The 23,850-nt window shown below is 37.8% G+C and overlaps 1 protein-coding gene across 1 annotated transcript in view; it reads left to right on the forward strand.

The window, feature by feature from the left end:
- Window positions 1-23,850, forward strand: part of TTC6 (tetratricopeptide repeat domain 6) — a 226,017-nt gene that overhangs the window by 150,176 nt on the left and 51,991 nt on the right. The window contains exons 13-18 of the mRNA XM_025392893.1: window positions 7,449-7,911; window positions 8,220-8,349; window positions 9,559-9,731; window positions 11,560-11,696; window positions 19,841-20,010; window positions 22,925-23,045. Coding sequence (XP_025248678.1) covers window positions 7,449-7,911; window positions 8,220-8,349; window positions 9,559-9,731; window positions 11,560-11,696; window positions 19,841-20,010; window positions 22,925-23,045 — 1,194 coding nt within the window. The remainder of the gene's footprint in view (window positions 1-7,448; window positions 7,912-8,219; window positions 8,350-9,558; window positions 9,732-11,559; window positions 11,697-19,840; window positions 20,011-22,924; window positions 23,046-23,850) is intronic.

Consider the following 23,850-nt stretch of genomic DNA (forward strand, 5'->3'; position numbering starts at 1 on the left):
AGACCTTCCTCAGTAGCTGGCTGACCCACAGTGAGCTCTTCCTATCAATGAATCTTGGCTGCCTTCACTCCCTTGTACCCACTGCCTTACTTCCTATGTGGGCTTTTGTGAATTGCTAGCCTCTTGATCTCTGCCAACGTTCTGTCTTCTGGGACTGAGTAACATTCTTCATCTGAGATCCAGGCTACCAGCCTGTTTGCCAATGGCGTTCCTATCCCTCTGAATGCATCTTCTTGTGCCCCTTTCTAGAATAATTGTCCTTAGTCTTGACTCACTTGACCTGCTCCTGCAAGTGAACCTGTGGTCTCAGACCTGGTTTTCTTGGCCCATCTTGTGCTGCTGCATTCCTGAGAGTAGCAGAATTTATTTTCCCCCAAGCAAGAGTTGTTATATTTTCCTTAATTGTTTTACTCTTCCACTTTTTGTTTTTTGTTTTTTTGGGTTTTTTTGAGACATGTTTTCACTTCTGTTGCCCAGACTGGAGATCAATGGTGTGATCTTGGCTCACTGCAACCACTGCCTCCCGGGCTCAAGGGATTCTCCCACTTCATCATCTCAAGTAGCTGGGCCTACAGGTGGGTGCCACCACGTGTGGCTACTTTTTGTATTTTTTGGTAGAGACAGGGTTTCGCCATGTTGCCCAGGCTGGTCTTGAGCTTCTGGTCTCAAGCAATCCACCCGCCTTGGGCTCCCAAAGTGCTGAGATTACAGGCATGAACCACGGCACCTGGCCATCAAGACTATTTTGACTTTCATTTACCACTCTGCTTCTCTAAGAGCTGGCAGCAGTGATGTTCTAGGAGCAAGAACTCTGGATCAGGAATTTGTATACATCCATATCCCAACCTCCATTTACTAGATCCTCAGTGACTAGACCGAGCTACTTAATTTCCTTGAATATTTGTTTCCCCATCTAGAAGATGAATACCCTGTCCACATGGTTTCTGAAGTAATGTCCAGCTCAAATATCCCTTGATTTGGGTAGTCAAAATATCCTTATTTTTATACCAATAATATTTTGAGCAAAACGTTTAAACTGTTCAAAATTTCTGTTTCCTTTAATTGTCTTACATCTCATCTCAGATTAACTGTATGTACACATATTCCAACCCAAAGGCTTGACTTTCTCAGACTGGTGTGATAGCTAGCAGATTAATTTACTCTTGTTCCTCCAAATGAAAAACCATGAACCATATTCATGGCTATGAAAACATGATTTAAACTTGCAGTACAGGAAGAAATATTTACCTTTTGGGGTAGATGTAAACAGCCAGTCCCCTCTTTTATCATGTTCCTTTTCTTTGTATTATTTAATTTTAGTGATCTGGGACTATAATTCTTCCTCATGAAAGTTCATCCATTGTCTGCATTTCCTTTCCTTTTTACATCCTTCTAGAAAGTTATATAACAAGATCTTGTTTCCTTAAAAACATTGTACTTATTTTATTAATATTTGATAGTAAAAATAATACACGCTTATTGTAAAAACTTAGAAAATACAGCAATGCTACCATTGAGAAATAAGTCACAATTAACATATTTTTGGATGTTTATGTGGGAATATATTTTAACAAAGCTGTATGTATATGCACGTATGTGTGTATAATAGTGCTTATATATCTATATAGAAACCTTGAAATTATATACATCAAACTATGAAAGTGATTATTTCTGGAATAATGAGAAGTGATTGGTGGGTGGTTCAGGAGTTAGTCTGGGATATGTATAGCTTCAAACTTAGATTTAGAGGACGCCCTCTTTCAACTCTCTTTTATCTGGAATTTCCTCCTCATTCTTGCCTCTTTAGTATCCTTTCTGCAGTTTTTCTGCCTAGTAAAATTTCAGAGTACTGATCACAATTTTAGATGATACAGAAAAGTCAGGATATTGAAAGAGCAAAGCCTCTGAGTAGGCAAACGTGGATGGGACATAGAACACAAGTGATACAACTGAACTCCCAGGGAAGAAGTGTTGTACATTATATGAATAAAGCATCTTCCTTCCCTGGGAATGTATATTTTGTTTAAGAAAATGAAGTAAGTGTTCAAGGCAGATAGCTCCTATATTTTCAACGAAGGCAAAGTTTATCAGCTTAAAGTGAAGAGTTGGAGGGACTATAGTTAAATGCAATTTCTGTTGTTAAATCATGGCACATAGTAAGAATTCAGCAACAATTTGATGAATGAATAAGTTCAGCCATTCATTTCTGCAATATACATTTATTGAGCACTACTCAATAGTACTACATAGCAGATACTGTTTTAGACAAGGAGCACAGGGCAAGGAACAAGATTGGCAAACTCCCTGTCCTCATAGAGCTTATATTCTAGTGGGAGAGAGAGTGGAGAGGTAAACAAATAACATTAGGAAGTGACAAATGTAATGAAGAAAATAAAGCAGGGTAACAAAGGTTACTATTTTAGACAGAGTGGTCAGAAGCCTCTATAAGATAGTGATATTTGAGCGTAGAACTGAATGGAATAAGGGAATGAAGTATTTGAATATCTGAAGTGGTCATAATGAGTGCAAAGGCCTTGAGTTGGAGACATGCTTGTTGCTTTTGAGGGACAACATAGAAGTCAGTGTGGCTAGAACAGAGTGAGTGCAGGGTGGAAAGAAGCGAGGTTGAGGAAGTGGTCAGAGATAATACCACATGGTGCCTTATAGGCCAGAGTAAATTTGAAATTATTCTTAAGAGTGCCAAGAAATCACTGGACTTGAGAATGGGGTAGTGATGTTTATAGGTTATGGCAAAGACTTTGGATTCTTAATAGAAAAGGAAACATTGGGATTTGGGAGCAGTGAGTTGATAGGATCTAGTTTATGTTCCAGAAGGTTCACTCTGGTTACTTGTGAAAAATAGATTGTAGTGAAACAGGGAGACCAGTTAGAAAGCTATTGAAATAATCGAGGTGAGAAATAGTTTCTTGGTTTGGGATGATAGCAACCAAAGTAGTGGAAAGTGGTTAGATTTTAGATAGATTTTAGAAATAGGGACAACAGGATTTGCTTGTGGGTTGGATATGGGATATATATATACACACACACACACACACACACATATATATACACATACACATATATATGTACATACACATACACATATATAAAGGTATGTGTATATATATGTGTATATATATGGAGAGAGTTGTCCCTGACATCTAAATGTAACTTCATCAGATTCTCCTAAACTAGGGGAGTGGAAAAGAAAGCATGTCAGGTCAACAGCTGCAAACCAGGTGCCAGAAGGTGTGTTCATTGCTTCAGTAAATATGCCACATCTGGAACTAAAGCTGTAATTGTTATCACCACCTGATTAAATTTGTGATAATTTATAGTCACTTCCTACAAGCGATGTTGGTTTTGCACTGGTGAAACAGGAAAGTAAACTGGAGATGTGGTGGGAATTGCCACCTATATCCTTCAAGTCTGATGGTGACACTAATGTGTAATTTCCCCAGAATCTGGTATTGCTTTTTGTTTGCTATCTTGGTGGATAGTGGTGTGAGATGGGATGAGGGCGATTTCCACTTGGCCCTTACTACCATTATCTTCCTCAGTCTACCGTTTATTCAGTTGTTACATGTATTTACTCCCACTATACATTCTGGGACTAGGGAAATTATCAAAAAATGGGTCCATGTCTCACTAGATCCACTGTTAAGTGGTCTCAGACCAAGATTCTATCACTTGACTTTTGTAATTCTTTAATTTGATTGATAAACATCAGTGGGATTTGTAGTGGGTATCTGTGGATTAGCATAAGGTCAGAGCCAGTATCTAATTACCCCTGGAAGGTTTGAGTTTCCCCTTTCTCATACCTTTAGAAGATTTCAGGGAAAATTCACTGTGTATACCGAAGCCACATTGAAGGATTCTTCCTCAGTGATACTTTTCCCGACCTTCCTGTTAAGAGAGGTTTTGGACTATGAACTGGCTGGGGTCTGAGAGCTGGGTAAAAGATTGTGAACCCCCACTATAGCTGGTTAGATTTGTACCGGAAGACCTATAAGTTTTTCCCCTATGTAAGCAAAGAACACCCAAGCAAGCTGCCCATTTATCTCATCTCTAAGGACATTTAGACATTTAGTTATTGCCACAGGTCCTTGAGAGTTAAAATCCTGTTATTACTATTCTGACTTGGTTGCTTATTGTGGTCATTGTATCTACCATATCTGTAGTGGTAAACGGGATTTTACCACTCCAGGGTTCTATTATTCCCACTGGAGTCAGTGAAACAAATTTCTTTGCTCCCGTTCCCCCACTGTCATTCTTTTCCAGCTCTGAGGTCAGCATCCACAAGGCTTTTCAAGGGTATTGCCCCCTCACTTATGCATTCTCTGGTCTTTCCAAGGGTTAGGACTTGACTAAGCACATTCCATATTGCAGACAAATTCCTGTTTCTTGAACCTTAGAACTCATTCCTCTATAGCAATGGCTCTTATAGTGTAATCCATGCATAATTGTTACCTGGGAACCTGTTAGAGGTGCAAGTTCTAGAACTCCACCCTAGGTCTACCGAATGAGAGACCCTAAGGGTGGAGCCTCAAAATCTGTATTTTTAACAAGTCTTTGGGTAATTCTGATGCTTGCTGAAGTTTGAGAACCCTTCACTTAGAGTATTCCCAGGTGTTCTAGCTAAGGCTGTGTGTGGTGAGGCCAGCAGCCACCAACCCAAGGTCACCTCCATGGAGGAGGTATGTAGGAGACTGAGGGACTGTAATGGCTGTGGCTCCATGAGAGGGTTTGAGAGTCACAGCTGAGTGATTTCAGGACATGCTTGAGGTAGGTGCCTTACAGCATATGAGGCAATGTCACAGTGTAATCATTGAAAGAAACTTATGCAGGAGAGGACTGACAGTCTCAGGTAGGGGATCTGACAATTCCTCAGCCAGTTTCCTCAGTAAAGGGAAGATAAGTGGGAACTGGAGATTTAAAATTCTCACTCTCATTCATAGCTCCTTGCATGTTAACATCCCATATTTCAGTTTTCTGCTTCTTGCCTACTAGCTTCATTAACTTGGTTCACAAAGTTTAGAGGGTACTTAATAGGTACTGCAACTACTCTTTAGTCTGAAAGAAGTAGTCAACTGAACACACAATTTTTTATTTTATTTTATTTTTTATTTATTTTTTTTTTATACTTTAAGTTCTAGGGTACATGTGCACAATGTGCAGGTTTGTTACATATGTATACATGTGCCATGTTGGTGTGCTGCGCCCATCAACTCGTCAGCACTCATCAACTTGTCATTTACATCAGGTATAACTCCCAATGCCATCCCTCCCCACTCCCCACAATAGGCCCTGGTGTGTGATGTTCCCCTTCCCATGTCCAAGTGATCTCATTGTTCAATTCCCACCTATGAGTGAGAACATGCGGTGTTTGGTTTTCTGTTCTTGCGATAGTTTGCTGAGAATGATGGTTTCCAGTTGCATCCATGTCCCTACAAAGGACACAAACTCATCCTTTTTTATGGCTGCATAGTATTCCATGGTGTATATGTACCACATTTTCTTAATCCAGTCTGTCACTGATGGACATTTGGGTTGATTCCAAGTCTTTGCTATTGAACACACAATTTTTATAATAATTATTGTTGTCTTAATGACTTAAAGCTCCTTGATCTCCCAATGCCTTGTCTTCCACCTGAACATCAGTCCCTGCTAACATTGGTGATATTTGACAAATTTTTATACCACCACATGCCATGGATTACCTATGTCCTATTTCAGCCTGGCAAGGAAGTTATCCTAGAATGCTTTATGTGTGTGTGTGTTTCCTGAGTCCATCTCTGGTACTAATTACTTTGTCAGTGAAGATCCCAATCATAAACACCACTCAGCTTAGGATAATATTGGGAAGTTATGATAAAGGAGAAATTTACAAAAATATCAAAGTACAAGGAAACCAAAAATGATAATGCAGTATCCTGGGATTAAAAATGTAAACCCATTTTCTACTCCGAAATTTGAGAGGACAAAAAGAGGGAGTGATGACTAGAAGCTGAAAGAAAAGAGTTGTATAGAAATGGTTTTCTCGAAAGCAGTAGTGATCTTTGTTCAAGAATCCTAGGGAGTTTGAGGAGACCCTTCATCAGGAAGCCAGAGGAATAAACACCTTGACTTCACTCTCCTCCTTCCCTCTGTTGGGGTTCCTAATTGGATAAAGTTTATGAGAAGACAGAGACCAAGGGATCCTAAGGCTATAGTCTGTGCAGATCAGTTTCCTGGGACAGGGAGCAAGATGGAGAAGGGTAGAGATGAATATGGAGGTACAAACAAAACTTATCTGGCACAGAAGACCTTTCTAAAGTGACATTTGGTCAGAAATATGAATTGAGAAGGAGCCAACCAGTCAGAAGGGCTGACAAGGGCAATGGCCTTGAGGCTTGCTCAAGGCTGGAAGTTAGGGAATGAGGGGGAGAGTAGTGGTGTCGAATATTTATGCTGGTACCTGATCACGTGGGGTCTTATGGACCATGGTGAAGAGCTTGATTTGCATACTGGGGAAGCTCTTGGAGGAGTGATATGATCTTATGTACATTTGTAAAACAAAAAACAAAAACTATGCCTGGCTGCCATGCAGAGAATGAATTAGACAAAGGGCAAAAGTAGAAGCAGGGAGTTAATAAATTATTCTACTCTAAGAAGAATAGATGATGGTGGCTTGCACTAGAATGTGGAAAGGAATAGAGAATTTATACAAGTAAGGAAAGGGAAGGAAACTGACTTTTCTTACTTTTGTTCTCCTAGTGTTCAGCACTAGGTATTTCTCATAGTACATACTCAGTAAATATGAAATGATAGGGTAAATTATTTTATTTCAATATACTGAGTTTATTCTTATTTCCTATGGCTAGTACAGTACCAGCCCTATGGCACATGTTACTCAATGAAGACTATATTGCAAAGGGAGAATTTGAGAAGGCTAATCCTAGACTTGTAGCATTTGAAAGCATATTAGGTATTATTTAATTTGATAGCCTACTAGAGAAGGGTAAAACTGGGATATTCAGTTGATAGTCTGAGGTGTAGTCAACTCCTGCCTTCTTCCCGCTACCTCAAGTTCATGTCCTCTTTAACCTCTTGCATGGCATTTTTTTTTTCTCACATTATGTTTACTTCCTTAATTCTCAATTGTAATTCCTCTGGTGGGTTAGGTATGGTAGAGGGTGTAAATTAAACTTGAAAGGCACGTTGACCTCATTTTTTTAGTACTCTAAGGAGGCTACATCTTTAAAAACAGTCTTTTGCTTTCATAAACTTGAGATTCTTCATACAGTGTTACCGTTTTGTTAAATGAAAAGGAGAACTTGCGCATAAAATTAGCATGTAATTTTGTTTTGATAACAGAAATAGTAGTTTTATGTGTGACTGAGTTGATTTACTGATTAGAAAGATGATTGTATTTCTGTAATTAAAAAAATCACTCTTTTAAAAACTAGATCAACATCTCATGGAATACTTCCAGAACAGAAGAAATATTTGTTCAAAGTTCCATTATATGAACGTCAAATACGGTGTCCCAGTTTACCTTTGTATTTAAATTTTGAAAAATTCTTCCAAACTAAGGGAGGAATTCCAGAAAATATTGATCCTCGGACATGGGCTTTTGATAGGCTCATTGCGGACAAAGATGCGAGCACGCCTGTAAAAGAGAAAGATGATAAAATATCAGTTCCTAAAGACCCACCTGAAAGAGTGAAAGAACCACCAAAACTAAAATTAAGTGATGATGTGGAGTCCGATCTTCCACAAGAGGTCATTAAACATTATGAATCTGAAGTGAAGATTTTGACTGAAGAAATAAACGATAAGACAAAATATCCTGCATTTGCATATTGTAGGCGTGGAGCTATTTATAGAAAACTGGGAAAGTTGCAGAGTGCCATGAATGATCTACAGAGAGTAAGTTTTATTTAACCAAAATAGTAATATTCACCATTTACACTTGCTTTTAATTGTATAGTAATTTTTGCTGAAATTTTGAACAATGGATGTTTATAGTATAGCATGTAGAATTATTATAACAGTATAATTATTTGCATTTTCAAATAATATTAAAAACATGATTTTTAGTTGTCAGATTGGGAGGTTTTATTTTACATTACATACATACAAAGCCACTGGGATCAATCGTGTTTGAAACATTTATTTGATAGGATATCCTCCTTTAACAAATCAACTTTAACTGAATTTTTACATATATTTTCTAGGTAATGCTCTTGGAACCATTGTTTCTCAATGCCTATTGGCAACGACATTTAATTTATCTTTTCCAAGACAAAATCAATGAAGCTTTGGATGACTTGAATTATATACATAAATATAATAAAAATAATACAGGTGGGTTGTCTGTAGAGACAGTTATATTACCTACATTTTGACCTCAACTTTGTCATTTATTGGTACTGTAAGAATACATAAATCAGTAGATATATGTCCTGAAAATGACTTTCCTCAATTAAATTTTTTTACTCTTGTTATTGTAAATCCAGGGCTCATACAATCCTATAGTCTTTTTAAAATACTTATCATGGTTTGAAAGTTTACTGTCTTTGATATATATTGCAGTAAATTGGTTCCTTACTGCTCATCTCACAACGAAAGAATATGAATTTAAAATAGTTAGTTATAGAAGTAATTTACAAATCTCTCTTTGATTTGTGTGATTTGATCACATCTCTCTGAGTTAGTTATTGTATGCTTAGGCTTACTTGGTTGTATGAAATCTATACCTTTGCTCTTATGTGCTATCCTCCAATCAACTTGAAGCACCCATGGAACTTTCTAGGAATGTGAAAATGTGATATTCACCTTTGTATCCCCAGCACCTACAACATACCCATAAAATAAAAACATGAGCTTAATAAATGATTTTTGACCTGTGTTGATCGCTGCTAAAAGTCCATTAAGTTTTGTGTCATCACAGCCTAACTTTTTACTATGATGATTAAAGGATTATGAAAAAACATTTTAGACATATGGAAAGGTAAAGAGTAATTTTTGTTACTTCAAATTGAAAGTACTTTTAACCACAAATGAGCATTTATCCAGCCTTTGAGAACAAATTTGGCATTGTCAAAATAAAAATTAAATGAAATGGGTTAAGGCACAGTGACTCACGCCTGTAATCCCAGCACTTTGGGAGGCTGAGGTGGGCGGATGACATGAGCCCAGCAGTTTGAGACCAGCCTGGACAACATGGTGAGCCCCTGTGTCTATAAAAAAAATATACAAAAATTAGCTGGGTGTGGTGGCATGCATCTGTAGTTCCGTCTATTTAGGAGGCTGATGTGGGAGGATTGCTTGAGCCCTGGAGGTCGAGGCTGCAGTGAGCCATGATTGTGCCACTGCACTCCAGCCTTGGTGACAGGAGAGCCTGCCTAAAAAAATAAAATAGAATAAAATAAGATAAACTAATAGTTAAGAAAATGTAATAGAGAAAAATTATTTTGACTACATTTTTTGGAGGGAGAGGGATTAATCTTTTAAAATTTTCATAGTGAATGAAAGGATTATAACTCCAAATTTTATCTTTTTAATTTTCTTTAGAGGCATATTTGTCAAAGGCAGAAATTTACAGGGGAAAAAAAGACGTAACTATGGCAATTCTAAATTATACCCAGGCAATTAAATGCAGGCCCACAGATGCTGACATCTATTTCAGGAGGGGTGAGATGTATGAAATAGCAAACAAAGTACTGGCCATTGATGACTTTTCTAAAGTAAGTCTTATCACATATAATTCTACCATTTATATAGTTTAGATTGCGATATCCTCATGCAAATAGTACAGCAAATTTTTGAAGGTCTTTTCATATATATTATATAATCAAAATTGATTTGTTATAGGTTAGGAGCTAGAGTTTTCATTACTGGAATTTATATTAACACTGTGTTAATTGTTATTTTTTAAATTGTGAATGAATGAATTTACATCAGAATTGGACGTGGAGGCCTTGAGATAACATGTAGAGGGGCCCAGCTTTTCCAGCTGCCTCCTCTGGAGCCATGCTACAGTGGTTAAAGAAGCCTTTGAAAATTGCTTCTTACCTTTAAACATTAAAGAAAAGTATTTTCTACTTTTTAACTCTTGAATAACTGATTCTTTTCTGCAGGGAACCTATCTGCTCTCAAAGAAGCTGTGCTTACTGGTTTGTTCATACATTCATTCATTCATTTGTTCACTTGCAAGTATTTATTTACTAAGGCAGTATTACAAATTATGATATTAAGGCATTGTTACAAATTATGGTAAGTACTATGAAGGAAATAAGGATGGTGGGAGAGTAACTTATGTTTAGGAGATGTCAGAGAATTGAGGAAATGAACCTTTTTTTTTTTTTTTTTGAGACAGAGTCTCACTCTGTCACCCAGGCTGGAGTGCAGTGGCGTGATCTTGGCTCACTGCAAGTTCCGCCTCCCGGGTTCACGCCATTCTCCTGCCTTAGCCTCCCAAGCAGCTGGGACTACAGGCACTGTGTTAGCCAGGATGGTCTCGATTTCCTGACCTTGTGATCTGCCCGCCTTGGCCTACCAAAGTGGTGGGATTACAGGCATGAGCCACGGTGCTGGACCAGGAAATGAACTTTTAACTGAACCGTAGTCAAGGCAAAATATTCCCCTTATTGCAGTACAGTTCTAACTCTGATCTCCTGACTTTAAACTCCAAATTCTTATTCCTTACTGCAATTTAGAATTTAGAAGCAATTATTTAAATAATTTAACTTTCCATGTTCCCAACTGCCCTATTTATGAATCCATGACATCCACTTGACATTTTTCTGCTTGAGGAGAATATTACATGTTTTGTTAACTTCTGGTCTAGAAATGACCAAAAAGCTCTTTTGAAGATGCTGAAATTGTTAGATTATCTATTCTCTTTGTTTCCCCTATCCTGCACCAATAGTTCAGAAATAGAGTAATGCAGCACACTGAGGTCAAACAAATTTTGAAATCTTTAGGATTTTTTTTTTTAATTTGAAAGATATTTGGTCACCACCTTTGTGCTTCAATTCTTTTCTACTAACAATAGGTGAAGAGCTTTATAACTGATATATGATTTAGTCTGTTCCCTCTATTACTTTGTATGTCAATGTAAAATGAATGAGCCATGCCAGTACCAGTTCAATTCTCTTCCCTATTTTAATGGCTAGATTAATCTATATTTTATGTGATTGAATCAGCCTTGATGTAGTCTAATATGTTACGTCTTTAATTAGGATAAAATGCTGAGATAGATCCAATGAACTCCATTCTAGTTGAACAATTCACTTATGAATTTTTATCAGCAAAAGTTTCAGCAGAAGCCTGGGCTTCCTGTATATGCTGTTTTTTTTCCTCCTAAAAAATATTCCCTCTCTAGAATTTGATGATGGAAAAAATCTCCTAAAGATATGTTCTTTAGCTACCACTCTGAATATTCTGACATCTTCAGATGGTTTGCTTTTTATTAACCTGAAGTTAAAAACATAGTTTTAGATCACTTACGTGATTATATACTTCGTTTTTTTTCATTTTATGATGTTTATGTACCTCCCCCTGTCCCTGTAGTGTATTTTTTATGATCCCAAAAGAACAGATGCATTATTGAAACGTGGGCTGTTTTATTATGAAAATGAAAACTGGTTTGCAGCCATAGAGGATTTCACAGCCTTGTTAAATATAGATCACCAAAATTCTCAAGCAAGGTAAGAATGATTTTAGATGTCGTTTTTGAAATTATTACTATTATTTGAAATACATTTTCAGAACAGAAAATTGCTTGAAATATATCAGACAGCTCTTTAAAAATAATGAATCAATTTTCAGTGCCATCAGTAAATGAAAAACCCTTGCCTACAACCTAATGGTGTGGGTCATTTAATAGGCATAAATGACAATTTAAAATTGTTTCGTTTGCATTTCCTAAATACTAGTTGCATTATCAATTTCTAAAGCATTGCCTACCACCTTGCATCTCTTCTTCATATCCTTTGTACTTTGAGCACAGAAAACTATTCATACAGTTTCTTGCAGTATCTTTTGTTTACTTATTTATAGAGAAGGAGTCTCACGCTATCACCCTGTCTAGGGTGCAGTGACGCAGTCATGGCTCACTGCAGCCTCAACCTCCTAGGCTCATGCGATCCTCCCACCTCTTCCTCACAAGTAGCTAAGACTACAAGGTTGTGCTGCCACAGCCTGTTAATTTTTCAATTTTTATTGTAGAAATGGGATCTTGCCTTTTTGCCTAGGTTGTTTTTGAACTCCTGGCTTCAAGGGATGTACTATCTTATTGTATTGTATATTAAACTTTGTGCATTGTGCAGTTTTCATTTGCACATAGTATAGTTTCCATTTTGTTGCTTTTCTTTTAGTCTAAATTTTGTTTTGAAATGGTTTAAAATATGTATATAATCACGTCTACTCATCTTTTCACTTGCAGTTTTTAATTTTAAATCATTTTAAAAATATTATTTTATTTTACTTTAAGTTCTGGGATACATGTGCAGAACATGCAGGTTTGTTAGATACACATGTGCCATGGTGGTTTGCTGTACCCATCAACCTGTCATCTAGGTTTTAAGGCCCGATGCATTAGGAATTTGTCCTGATGCTCTCCCTCCCCTTGCCCCCGACCCCTGACAGGCCCTGGTGTATGGTGTTCCCCTCCCTGTGTACATGTGTTCTCATTGTTCAACTCCCACTTATGAATGAGAACATCCGGTGCTTGGTTTTTTGTTCCTGTATTAGTTTGCTGAGAATGATGGTTTCTAGCTTCATCCATGTGCAAAGGACATGAACTCATTCTTTTCTTTCTTTCTTTCTCTTTCTTTCTCTTTCTTTTTTTCTCTTTCTTTCTTTCTTTCTTTCTTTCTCTCTCTCCTTCTCTCTCTCTTTCTTTCTTTCTTCCTTCCTTCCTTCCTTTCCTTCTTTTCCTTCTTTCTTTCCTTCTTTTTCCTTCCTTCCTTCCTTCCTTCCTTCCTTCCTTCCTTCCTTCCTTCCTTCCTTCCTTCCTTCCTTCCTTCCTTCTTCCTTCCTTCCTTCCTTCCTTCCTTCCTTCCTTCCTTCCTTCTTCCTTCCTTCCTTCCTTCCTTCCTTCCTTTCTTTCCTTTCTTTCCTTTCTTTCCTGAGACAGAGATTCGCTCTTGTCACCCAGGCTGGAGTGCAATGGCACAATCTCGGCTCACTGCAACCTCTGCCTCCTGGGTTCAAGCAATTTTCCTGCCTCAGCCTCCCGAGTAGCATCCATCACCACACCTGGCTAATTGTTGTATTTTTAGTAGAGACAGGGTTTAACCATGTTGGCCAGGCTGGTCTCGAACTTCTGACCTCAGGTGATCCGCCCACCTTGGTCTCCCAAAGTGCTGGGATTACAGGCGTGAGCCACCATGCCCAGCCTAGACTCATTCTTTTTTATGGCTGCATAGTATTCCATGGTGTATATGTGACACATTTTCTTTATAAGTCTATAATTGATGGGCATTTGGGTTGGTTCCAAGTCTTTGCTATTGTAAATATTGCTGCAGTAAACATACGTGTGCATGTGTCATTATAGTAGAATGATTTATAATCCTTTGGGTATATACCCTGTAATGGGATTGCTGTATCAAATTGTATTTCTGGTTCTAGATCCTTGAGGAATCGCCACACTGTCTTCCACAATTGTTGAACTAATTTACACTTCCACCAACAGTATAAAAGCATTCCTACTTTTCCACACCCTCTCCAGCATCTGTTGCTTCCTGACTTTTTAATGATCAGCATTCTAACTGGCATGAGATGATACCTCACTGTGGTTTTGATTTGCATCGATGAGCTTTTTTTCATATGTTTGTTGGCCGTGTAAATGTCTTCTTTTGAGAAGCGTATGTTCACATTGCCCCCTTTTTGATATATTTCTTTTTTCTTGTGAATTGGTTTAAGTTCCTTGTAGATTCTGGATATTAGACCTTTGTCAGATGAATAGATTGCAAAAATTTTCTTCCATTCTGTAGGTTGCCTGCTCATTCTGATGATAGTTTCTTTTGCTGCACAGAAGCTCTTTCATTTAATTAGATCCCATGTAGCTATTTTAGCTTTTGTTACCATTGCTTTTGGTGTTTTAAACATGAAGTCTTTGCCCATGCCTATGTCTTGAATGGTATTGCCCTGGTTTTCTTCTGGGATTTTTATGGTCCTAAGGTATAAGGAAGGGGTCCAGTTTTAGTTTTCTGCATATGGCTAGCCAGTTTTCCCAACACCATTTATTAAATAGGGAATCTTTTCCCCATTGCTTATGAGTGTCAAGTTTGTCAAAGATCAGATGGTGGTAGATGTGTGGTGTTATTTCTGAGGCCTCTGTTCTGTTCCATTGGTCTATATATCTGTTTTGATACTGGTACCATGCTGTTTTAGTTATGGTAGAATTGTAGTAAAGTTTGAAGTCAGGTAGCGTGATGCCTCCAGCTTTGTTCTTTTTGCTTAGAATTGTCTTGGCAATGTGGGCTCTATTTTGGTTCCATATGAACTTTAAAGTAGTTTTTTTCAATTCTGTGAAGAAAGTCATTGATAGCTTGATGGGGATCGTATTGAATCTATAAATTTCCTTGGGCAGTATGGCCATTTTAACGATATTGATTCTTCCTATCCATAAGTATGGAATGTTCTTCCATTTGTTTGTGTCCTTTTTTATTTGTTGAGCAGTGGTTTGTAATTCTCCTTGAAGAGGTCCTTCACACCCCTTGTAAGTTGGATTCCTAGGTATTTTATTCCTTTGAAGCAACTGAGAATGGGAGTTGACTCATGATTTGGCTCTCTGTTTGTCTGTTATTGGTGTATAGGAATGCTTGTGATTTTTGCACATTGATTTTGTATCCTGAGACTTTGCTGAAGTAGCTTATCAGCTTGAGATTTTGGGCTGAGACGATGGGGTTTCCTGAATATACAATCATGTCATCTGCAAACAGGGACAATTTGACTTCCTCATTTTCTAATCGAATACCCTTTATTTCTCTCTCTTGCCTGATTGCCCTGGCCAGAACTTCCAACACTATGTTGAATAGGAGTGATGAGAGAGGGCATCCCTGTCTTGTGCCAGTTTTCAAAGGGAATACTTCCAGTTTTTGCCCATTCAGTATGATATCGGCTGTGGGTTTGTCAAAAATAGCTCTTATTATTTTGAGATACATTCCATCAATACCAAATTTATTGAGAGTTTTTAGAATACGGGGCTGTTGAATTTTGTCAGAGGCCTTTTATGCATCTGTTGAGATAATCATATGGTTTTTGTTTTTGGTTCTGTTTATATGATGAATTACGTTTTATTGATTTGCCTATGTTGAACCAGCCTTGCATCCCAGGGATGAAGCCCACTTGATCATGGTGGATAAGGTCTTTGATGTGCTGCTGGATTTGGTTTGCCAGTATTTTATTGAGGAGTTTTGCATCGATGTTCATCAGGAATATTAGTCTAAAATTCTCTTTTTTTGTTGTGTCTCTGCCAGGCTTTGGTATAGGATGATGTTGGCCCCATAAAATGAGTTAGGGAGGATTCCCTTTTTTTTTATTGATTGTAATAGTTTCAGAAAGAATGGTACCAGCTCCTCTTTGTACCTCTGGTAGAATTCGGCTGTGAATTCATCTGGTCCTGGACTTTTTTTGGTTGGTAGGCTCTTAATTATTGCCTCAATTTCACAGCCTGTTATTGGTCTATTCAGGAATTCAACTTCTTCCTGGTTTAGTCCTGGGAGGGTGTGTGTGTCCAGGAATTTATCCATTTCTTCTAGATTTTCTTGTTTATTTGCACAGAAGTGTTTATAGTATTCTCTGATGGTAGTTTGTATCTCTGTGGGATCGGTGGTGATATCCCCTTTATCATTTTTTATTGCATCTATTTGATTCTTATCTCTTTTCTTCTTTATTAGTCTTTCTAGTGGTCTATCAATTTTATTGATCTTTTCAAAAAACCAGCTCCTGGATTCATTGATTTTTTGAAGGATTTTTTGTGTCTCTGTCTCCTTTAGTTCCGCTCTGATCTTAGTTCTATTTTCTCTCTTCTGCCAGCGTTTGAATGTGTTTGCTCTTGCTTCTCTAGTGGCTTTAATTGTGATGTTAGGGTGTCAATTTCGATCTTTCCTGCTTTCTCTTGTGGGCATTTAGTGCTATAAATTTCCCTCTACACACTGCTTTAAATGTGTCCCAGAGATTCTGGTATGTTGTGTCTTTGTTCTCATTGGTTTCAAAGAACATCTTTATTTCTGCCTTCATTTCGTTATATACCCAGTAGTCATTCAGGAGCAGGTTGTTCAGTTTCCATGTAGTTGAGCAGTTTTGAATTAGTTTCTTAATCCTGAGTTCTAGTTTGTTTGCACTGTGGTCTGAGAGACAGTTTGTTATAATTTCTGTTCTTGTATATTTGCTGAGAAATGCTTTACTTCCAACTATGTGGTCAATTTTGGAATAAGTGCGATGTGGTGCTAAGAATGTATATTCTGTTGATTTTGGGTGGAGAGTTCTGTAGATGTCTATTAGGTCCGCTTTGTGCAGAGCTGAGTTCAATTCCTGGATATCCTTGTTAACTTTCTGTCTTGTGGATCTGTCTAATGTTGACAGTGGGGTGTTAAAGTCTCCCATTATTATTGTGTGGGTGTCTAAGTCTCTTTGTAGGTCTCCAAGGACTTGCTTTATGAATCTGGGTGCTCCTGTATTGGGTTAATATATATTTAGGATAGTTAGCTCTTCTTGTTGAACTGATCCCTTTACCATTATGTAATGGCCTTCTTTGTCTCTTTCGATCTTTGTTGGTTTAAAGTCTTTTTTATTAGAGACTAGGATCGCAACCGCTGCTTTTTTTTGTTTTCCATTTGCTTGGTAGATCTTCCTCCATCCCTTTATTTTGAGCCTATGTGTGTCTCTGCATGTGAGATGGGCCTCCTGAATATAGCACACTGATGGGTCTTGACTCTTTATCGAATTTGCCAGTCTGTGTCTTTTAATTGGAGCATTTATCCCAGTTACATTTAATGTTAATATTGTTTTGTGTGAATTTGATCCTGTCATTATGATGTTAGGTGGTTATTTTACTCATTAGTTGATGCAGTTTCTTCCTAGCATCGATGGTCTTTACAATTTGGCGTGTTTTTGCAGTCACTGGTACTGGTTGTTCCTTTTCATGTTTAGTGCTTCCTTCAGGATCTCTTGTAAGGTAGGCCTGGTGGTGATGACATCTCTCAACACTTGCTTGTCTGTAAAGGATTTTATTTCTCCTTCACTTATGAAGCTTAGTTTGTCTGGATATGAAATTCTGGGTTGAAAATTCTTTAAGAACATTGAATATTGGCCCCCACTCTCTTCTGGCTTGTAGAGTTTCTGCCGAGAGATGTGTTGTTAGTCTTATGGGTTTCCCTTTGTGGTAACCCGACCTTTCTCTCTTGCTGCCCTTAACATTTTTTCCTTCATTTCAACTTTGGTGAATCTGACAATTGTGTGTCTTGGAGTTGCGCTTCTCGAGGATTATCTTTTTTTTGTGGTGTTCTCTGTGTTTCCTGAATTTGAATGTTGGCCTGCCTTGCTAGGTTGGGGAAGTTCTCCTGGATAATATCCTGAAGAGTGTTTTCCAACTTGGTTCCATTCTCCCCCATCACTTTCAGGCACACTAATCAGATGTAGATTTGGTCTTTTCACATAGTCCCATATTTCTTGGAGACTTTGTTCATTTCTTTTTACTCTTTTTTCCTCTAAATTTCTCTTCTTGCTTCATTTCATTCATTTGCTCTTCAATCACTGATACCCTTTCTTCCAGTTGATCGAATTGGCTACTGAAGCTTGTGCATGCGTCATGTAGTTCTCATGCCATGGTTTTCAGCTCCATCAGGTCATTTAAGGTCTTCTCTATACTGTTTATTCTAGTTAGCCATTTGTCTAATCTTTTTTCAAGGTTTTTAGCTTCTTTTGATGGGTTCGAACATCCTCCTTTATCTCAGAGAAGTTTATTATTACCGATTTTCTGAAGCCGCCTTCTCTCAACTCTTCAAAGTCATTCTCCATCTAGCTTTGTTCCGTTGCTGGCAAGGAGCTGTATTCCTTTGGAGGAGAAGAGGTGCTCTGATTTTTATAATTTTCAGCTTTTCTGCTCTGGTTTCTCCCCATCTTTGTGGTTTTATCTACCTTTGGTCTTTGATGATGGTAATGTACAGATGGGGTTTTGGTGTGGATGTCCTTTCTGTTTGTTAGTTCTGTTTGTTAGTTTTCCTTCTAACAGTCAAGACCCTCAGCTGCAGGTCTGTTGGAGTTTGCTGGAGGTCCACTCCAGACCCTGTTTGCCTGGGTATCACCAGTGGAGGCTGCAGAATCGTAAATATTGCAGAACGGCAAATGTTGCTGCCTGATCATTCCTCTGGAAGCTTTGTCTCAGGCTGTATGAGATGTCAGTCATCCCCTACTGGTTGATGCCTCCCATTTAGGCTACTCGGGGGTCAGGGACCCACTTGAGGAGGCTTTCTGTCCATTCTCAGATCTCAAACTCCATGCTGGGAGAACCACTACTCTCTTCAAAGCTGTCAGACACAGATGTTTAAGTCTGCAGAAGTTTCTGCTGCCTTTTGTTCAGCTATGTTCTGCCCCCAGAGGTTTAGTCTACAGAGGCAGGCAGACCTCCCTGAGCTATGGTGGGCTCTACCCAGTTTGACCTTCCTGGCTGCTTTGTTTACCTACTCAAGCCTCAGCAATGGCAGGCGCCCCTCCTTCAGCCTCCTGCAGCCTTGCAGTTCAATCTCAGACTGCTGTGCTAGCAGTGAGCGAGGCTCTGTGAGTGTGGAACCTTCCAAGCCAGGAACAGAATATAATTTTCTGTTGTACTGTTTGCTAAGACTGTTGGAAAAGTGCAGTATTAGAGTGGGAGTGACCCAATTTTCCAGGTGCCATCTGTCACGGCTTCCTTTGGCTAGGAAAGGGAATTCTCTGACCCGTTGCACTTCCCAGGTGAGGCGATGCCTCCCCCGGCTTTGGCTCATGGTCTGTGGGCTGCACCCACTGTCCTGCATCCACTGTCTGTCAAGCCCAAGTGAGATGAACCTGGTACCTCAGTTGGAAATGTAGAAATCACCCGTCTTCTGCGTTGCTCACACTAGGAGCTATAGACTGGAGCTGTTCCTATTCAGCCATCTTGCAACCTCCCACTATTTTTATTTCTTCTAAGTAGGCAACCTAGTAGCTTCTTTCTTCTGTTTTTCCTTGTCATCTTTATTTTATTTCTAACAATGGATATGCTTCACATTATTAACTAACTGAAAATGAGTTTTTTTAGCATAGATCTAAGTCAGTGATAATTTCACAATTGGAGTCAGAAGTTAATGATAAAGGAATCCAGTTTACACAACTAACGCAATAGCTTTCATCCATGAAAGAGCAGACTCTCACATATTTGGATGTATCTTCAAGGCCCAGAGAAAAATCTTCTAAAACTTCTACTCACTAGGGCCCGTGTTCTGCAAAATGGATCATTTTGTTTTTCTAGGGAGCAATTTTGTATAAATTAGTGCTTAATACATTTTGGGAAATGAATAAATAATAAATGTAATGCTTATTTTATTGACATACCTCCATGAGAAATGTAAGAAATGAAATTAGTAAGCATATAATTAATATGTAGAATGTACCTAATAAGCATATAATTATGTATACAATAAAGTGTACTTCAATTTATAAAAAGTTTGTATCATTTTTACTGTTAACTTCATGACTAAACTCTCTTGCGAAGCAAGGAGAAACGTTTACAAATTGTTATTCAAATATAAAATTAGTTGTACAGGTTTACCAAAAAGAGAAAATGTATACTTTACAATACTTGTTAAAACAAACCTTTTTTTCCTAGGACATACCGAGGGATTGCATATGTTAAACGGAAATTTTACAAAGAAGCAACTCAAGATTTTTCTGCTGCAATTCACTTAGATCCTAATAACTGGTTAGCATTGTATTATCGAGGTTGCTTATTCAGAAAGAGTAACCCTTTTAGAGCGCTACAGGATTACAGTGTTTCAGGTACTTTGCCTTCAATTACATGTATGTAGTAATCTGATCTGAGATTCAACAGCTCAGTTTCATAGTGGTGAATGGTAAAGTGGGGCCACTAATGTAATAAATATACTACTATATACTAATATACATTATAAGTATATATTACATGAGCTTATACATTTTAATATTCTTATATAGATATACAATATATGAATATATAGCTATAATGGTTTAGTTATAAGTGTTTCTAATATGCCCTTTGTGTGTGTGTGTGTGTGTGTTAACTGTGGCAAGGGGAGAATGTGACATCAAAGAAATCTCTTTCTATAATATACTGGGTTCTAAATATTTTTCTGGAAACCCAGGCCTGTTTCCTAGTCAGCTTTCTAAAATGGCAGTAAATTGTCCTGGTGTGCTATGTCCTGCTCCATAGGCTCAGCCCAAGAGATTTGTCAAATTCAGCGTTTTTAACCCATAAACTAAAAATAGGTTTTGGGAATCCTTAGTAGCTAAGGACACCAATAGCTAAAAATGGCCATTTCTGTGTTACCCTCAATCAGCACACTCCTGGTTTATGCATGTGGCCAGCACATTTGGTGAGCATAGAGTCAGTGCTCAGTAAACAGACTCCAACAGAATGAATGAGCCCATCCTGACTGATGAAATCCAACCTGAGTCTAATGCTCCAGATATGCCTGTGTTTACCTGGGTGTGAAGTTCTAGAATCCCATCATTGTAGATTAGACAGTGTCTAGAGATGAAGAGACAACTAGATTTCCACAGGGAAGAAGAGCTAAGGTGATGGTTACTTGATTGTCTTAAGTCCATTTGCCTTCTGAGGTCACCGTTCTCATTAATATTAAAATAAAATAACTCAAATTTCATTCTGTATATTGAAAGGAGTCTAGTGTCCTCCCCTCTATTTCCAAGGATTCTTGGGAAAGGGGCCTGAGGATTTCTGTCTAATTCTTTCATCATCTTTGAGTCCAGTTTCAGCTTTTGGCTGGATTCCCCATCTTTGCTCACCCTCACTTCTGTGGCTACTGTTCTCTTGGCTTTGCTTTTTACCAGGTCTGTCCTTCATTCCCCAGTATAACATCAACACAAACATGTTGTGTCTACTAATCTGTTGCTGAATGCTTTAGGGTTCAGAAGATAAAGTTAGCACAGGTAACTTAAATTTGAAGATCAAACCACCCCCATTTTTAGAAGTTTATCTGACTCTGTCAGCCCTATCCATCTACCACTGGCCAAATCCCTTTTTCTCTGGTCTTTCTGTAAAGGCTTCTTTCTTATATTTCCCTCTTATACAAGTTTTGGGTTTCTCATGCCCTCCTCTCCCCAATTCTAGGCTATCACAATAATTGAACAAAATTCCTATTATTTAATTATCCAGAGCAGACAAACTTGATTTCAGCCTCAATCCTTTCCTACCAGATAGCCCAAGGAGTTTTATCGCCCACAACAAAAAAGGACTCTCAAGATATTTTGCTAAGCTAGTAATAATAATAATAATAATAATAATAATAATGATATCTAACATTTATTGGGCATTTTGCTACTTGCAAAGTGCTTTTTAAAGTGCCAAATAAGAAGTATCTCAATATTTAGTGTAATGCTAGGAGCTCGGTACTATTTTCATTCACATTTTACTGATGAGAAAGCCACAGCACAGAGAGGTTAAATAATATTTTTTTTCCTTTTTTCTTAAGAATCGTTTTTTTATTATTATTATTTGTTAAGAGCAACCACCCAAACTGCAGCTGATTTTTTAATTGCTAGTCAATCATACCGTGAACTGAGCAGTTAGATTTTCTTCAAGTGATACCAGTCATGTGCTGCATAATGATGTTTCAGTCAAAAATGCACTGTATATACTATGGGTAAACCTGATATATGTATATACATATATAACATATACCATCTAGGTTTGTGAAAGTACACTCTATGATGTTTGCACAATAAAGAAATCCCCTAATAATGCATTTCTAGAACATATCCCTACCATTAAGTGGTGCATGACTGTATTTACTTAATCTGTATGATCACTGCTGACACTAACTATACTTCCCTAAATTTAGTACTGTGAATATTTTTGTCTTAGACTGTAAACATTATGCACATTTTGGCAAAACTTTCCATCTTAAGGTAGAATGGCATGAGAAGCTTTAAAGATATGTGTCAAAACTTGTGGAAACCCCATCTAATTCACTAACATGTTTTGAAAGTGAAGGGGCAGTCAGTAGGCGAGAGACATGAGATGACCTCTAGACTGGTTACTGATGAGAGTCACACACCTAGAGTACTGAGAAGAGGTTCTTTTTCTCCCTTCCATTATTTGGGATGTGCATCCTGGATAGTTGTTATTTGGGATGTGCATAGTCAAACCATCTGCCTTACCTCCAAGCTCTGCTTGCCTTGGTGTAGCCTCTTTGCTTGTCCATCCTGGTTTGTGTGTAAGCCTGACCTCTCCTTTCTGCCTTCAGGACTAGTAACCAAGCCTGTTCTTGGCCAGTAACGATGGCTTCCTGATAAAATCAGGCCATCAAGGGTCATGGCACCCTTCTGACTGGAGTTGGATTCTAGGCCAGTCTTTGCCATTGACTGTCATATCATGACGGTGGTCAATGTACTTACCCCCTTTGGACTTTAATCTCCTCACCTATACAGTGAGTGGACTATGCTAGATTCCGATCAGGTTTTAGTTCAGCTCTAATGAGTTTGTGAACCACAATTGCCACATTGTTACTAATAAATACATTTTAATGTACAATACTATTGTTTAACTTACCAAACAAGTACACTCATCATAGATATGTTTCTGTTTTATATAATGTTAAAAAATGAGAATAAGCAATAAGAAGGTTACAGACTAAAATATAATTTACATATGGTTATTTTAGAACCTGAATGAAATACATTTTTTTAAATTTTTAAGCACTCATAAATGATGGCTATGAGAATCTTGGTTGTTTTCTACATCGGGGAATAGTCTATGCACATCTAAAACTTTGGTTGCTGGCAATTTGTGACTTTGAAACTGTTATTTCTCTAGAAAGGTACGTTTTCCTTTTCATATTGATTTCACTTTTGTAAAAAATTGAAAACCTAAAATGGGAGAAAAAGTTTCTTTCCCCTAATCATTGATAACCTAGAAAAAGTGAGACACTTATAAAGTCATCCTAGAATTAGAATACTACTTCTAAAAACAAGATTACTTCTAAAATAAAACCTGTTCTCAACATCTGTTTGCCTCGGGTGTTTTTGCAAATTTTAGAAGTTAAATGGGTTTGACAGGAGTTAAATCCATGGATAAGGAATCAATACTATTGAGGATTTTGGAGATGCCCAGACTAGAGCTTTTTGAAATTAACTTCATGGAAAACTGTCATTAAGTTTTAAAATAATAAAAAAAAATTCTGCTTGGTATATGATTGCTATGGACAGCATACAACTCAGTGGAAAGCAACCTTCTATTTAGAACTTCTGGCTTTGTTTTGTTTAGTAAAGCAAAATAAAAACACTAATACCATGTAGACCATAGGTTCAGGAAGAAATACACACTGAAAGTTAAATGCGCTAGTCAGAAAGTCAAACTGTAAGTCACAGATTTAATTAAAATTTCCCCTTTCTTCCAATGAAGCATTTGTGAAAAGGGAAGGTGTCAGAAAGAGTAACTAATCATGTCAATTCCTTGCCAACCAGCAGACGGTTTACTTAATCTATCCAAGGTAAACTTGGAGCATGACTCCATAATGACCACAGTGGTTTTCTTTTGGACATTTTTGAGCCAGAAAGAAAAAGAAAAGAGTGTCAGTTTCAAAGAGACAGAAAATGGGAAGTAGGAACTTTGGTGTCTAGGCA

Source organism: Theropithecus gelada, chromosome 7b, assembly GCF_003255815.1.
Source record: "Theropithecus gelada isolate Dixy chromosome 7b, Tgel_1.0, whole genome shotgun sequence".
Taxonomy (NCBI): domain Eukaryota; kingdom Metazoa; phylum Chordata; class Mammalia; order Primates; family Cercopithecidae; genus Theropithecus; species Theropithecus gelada.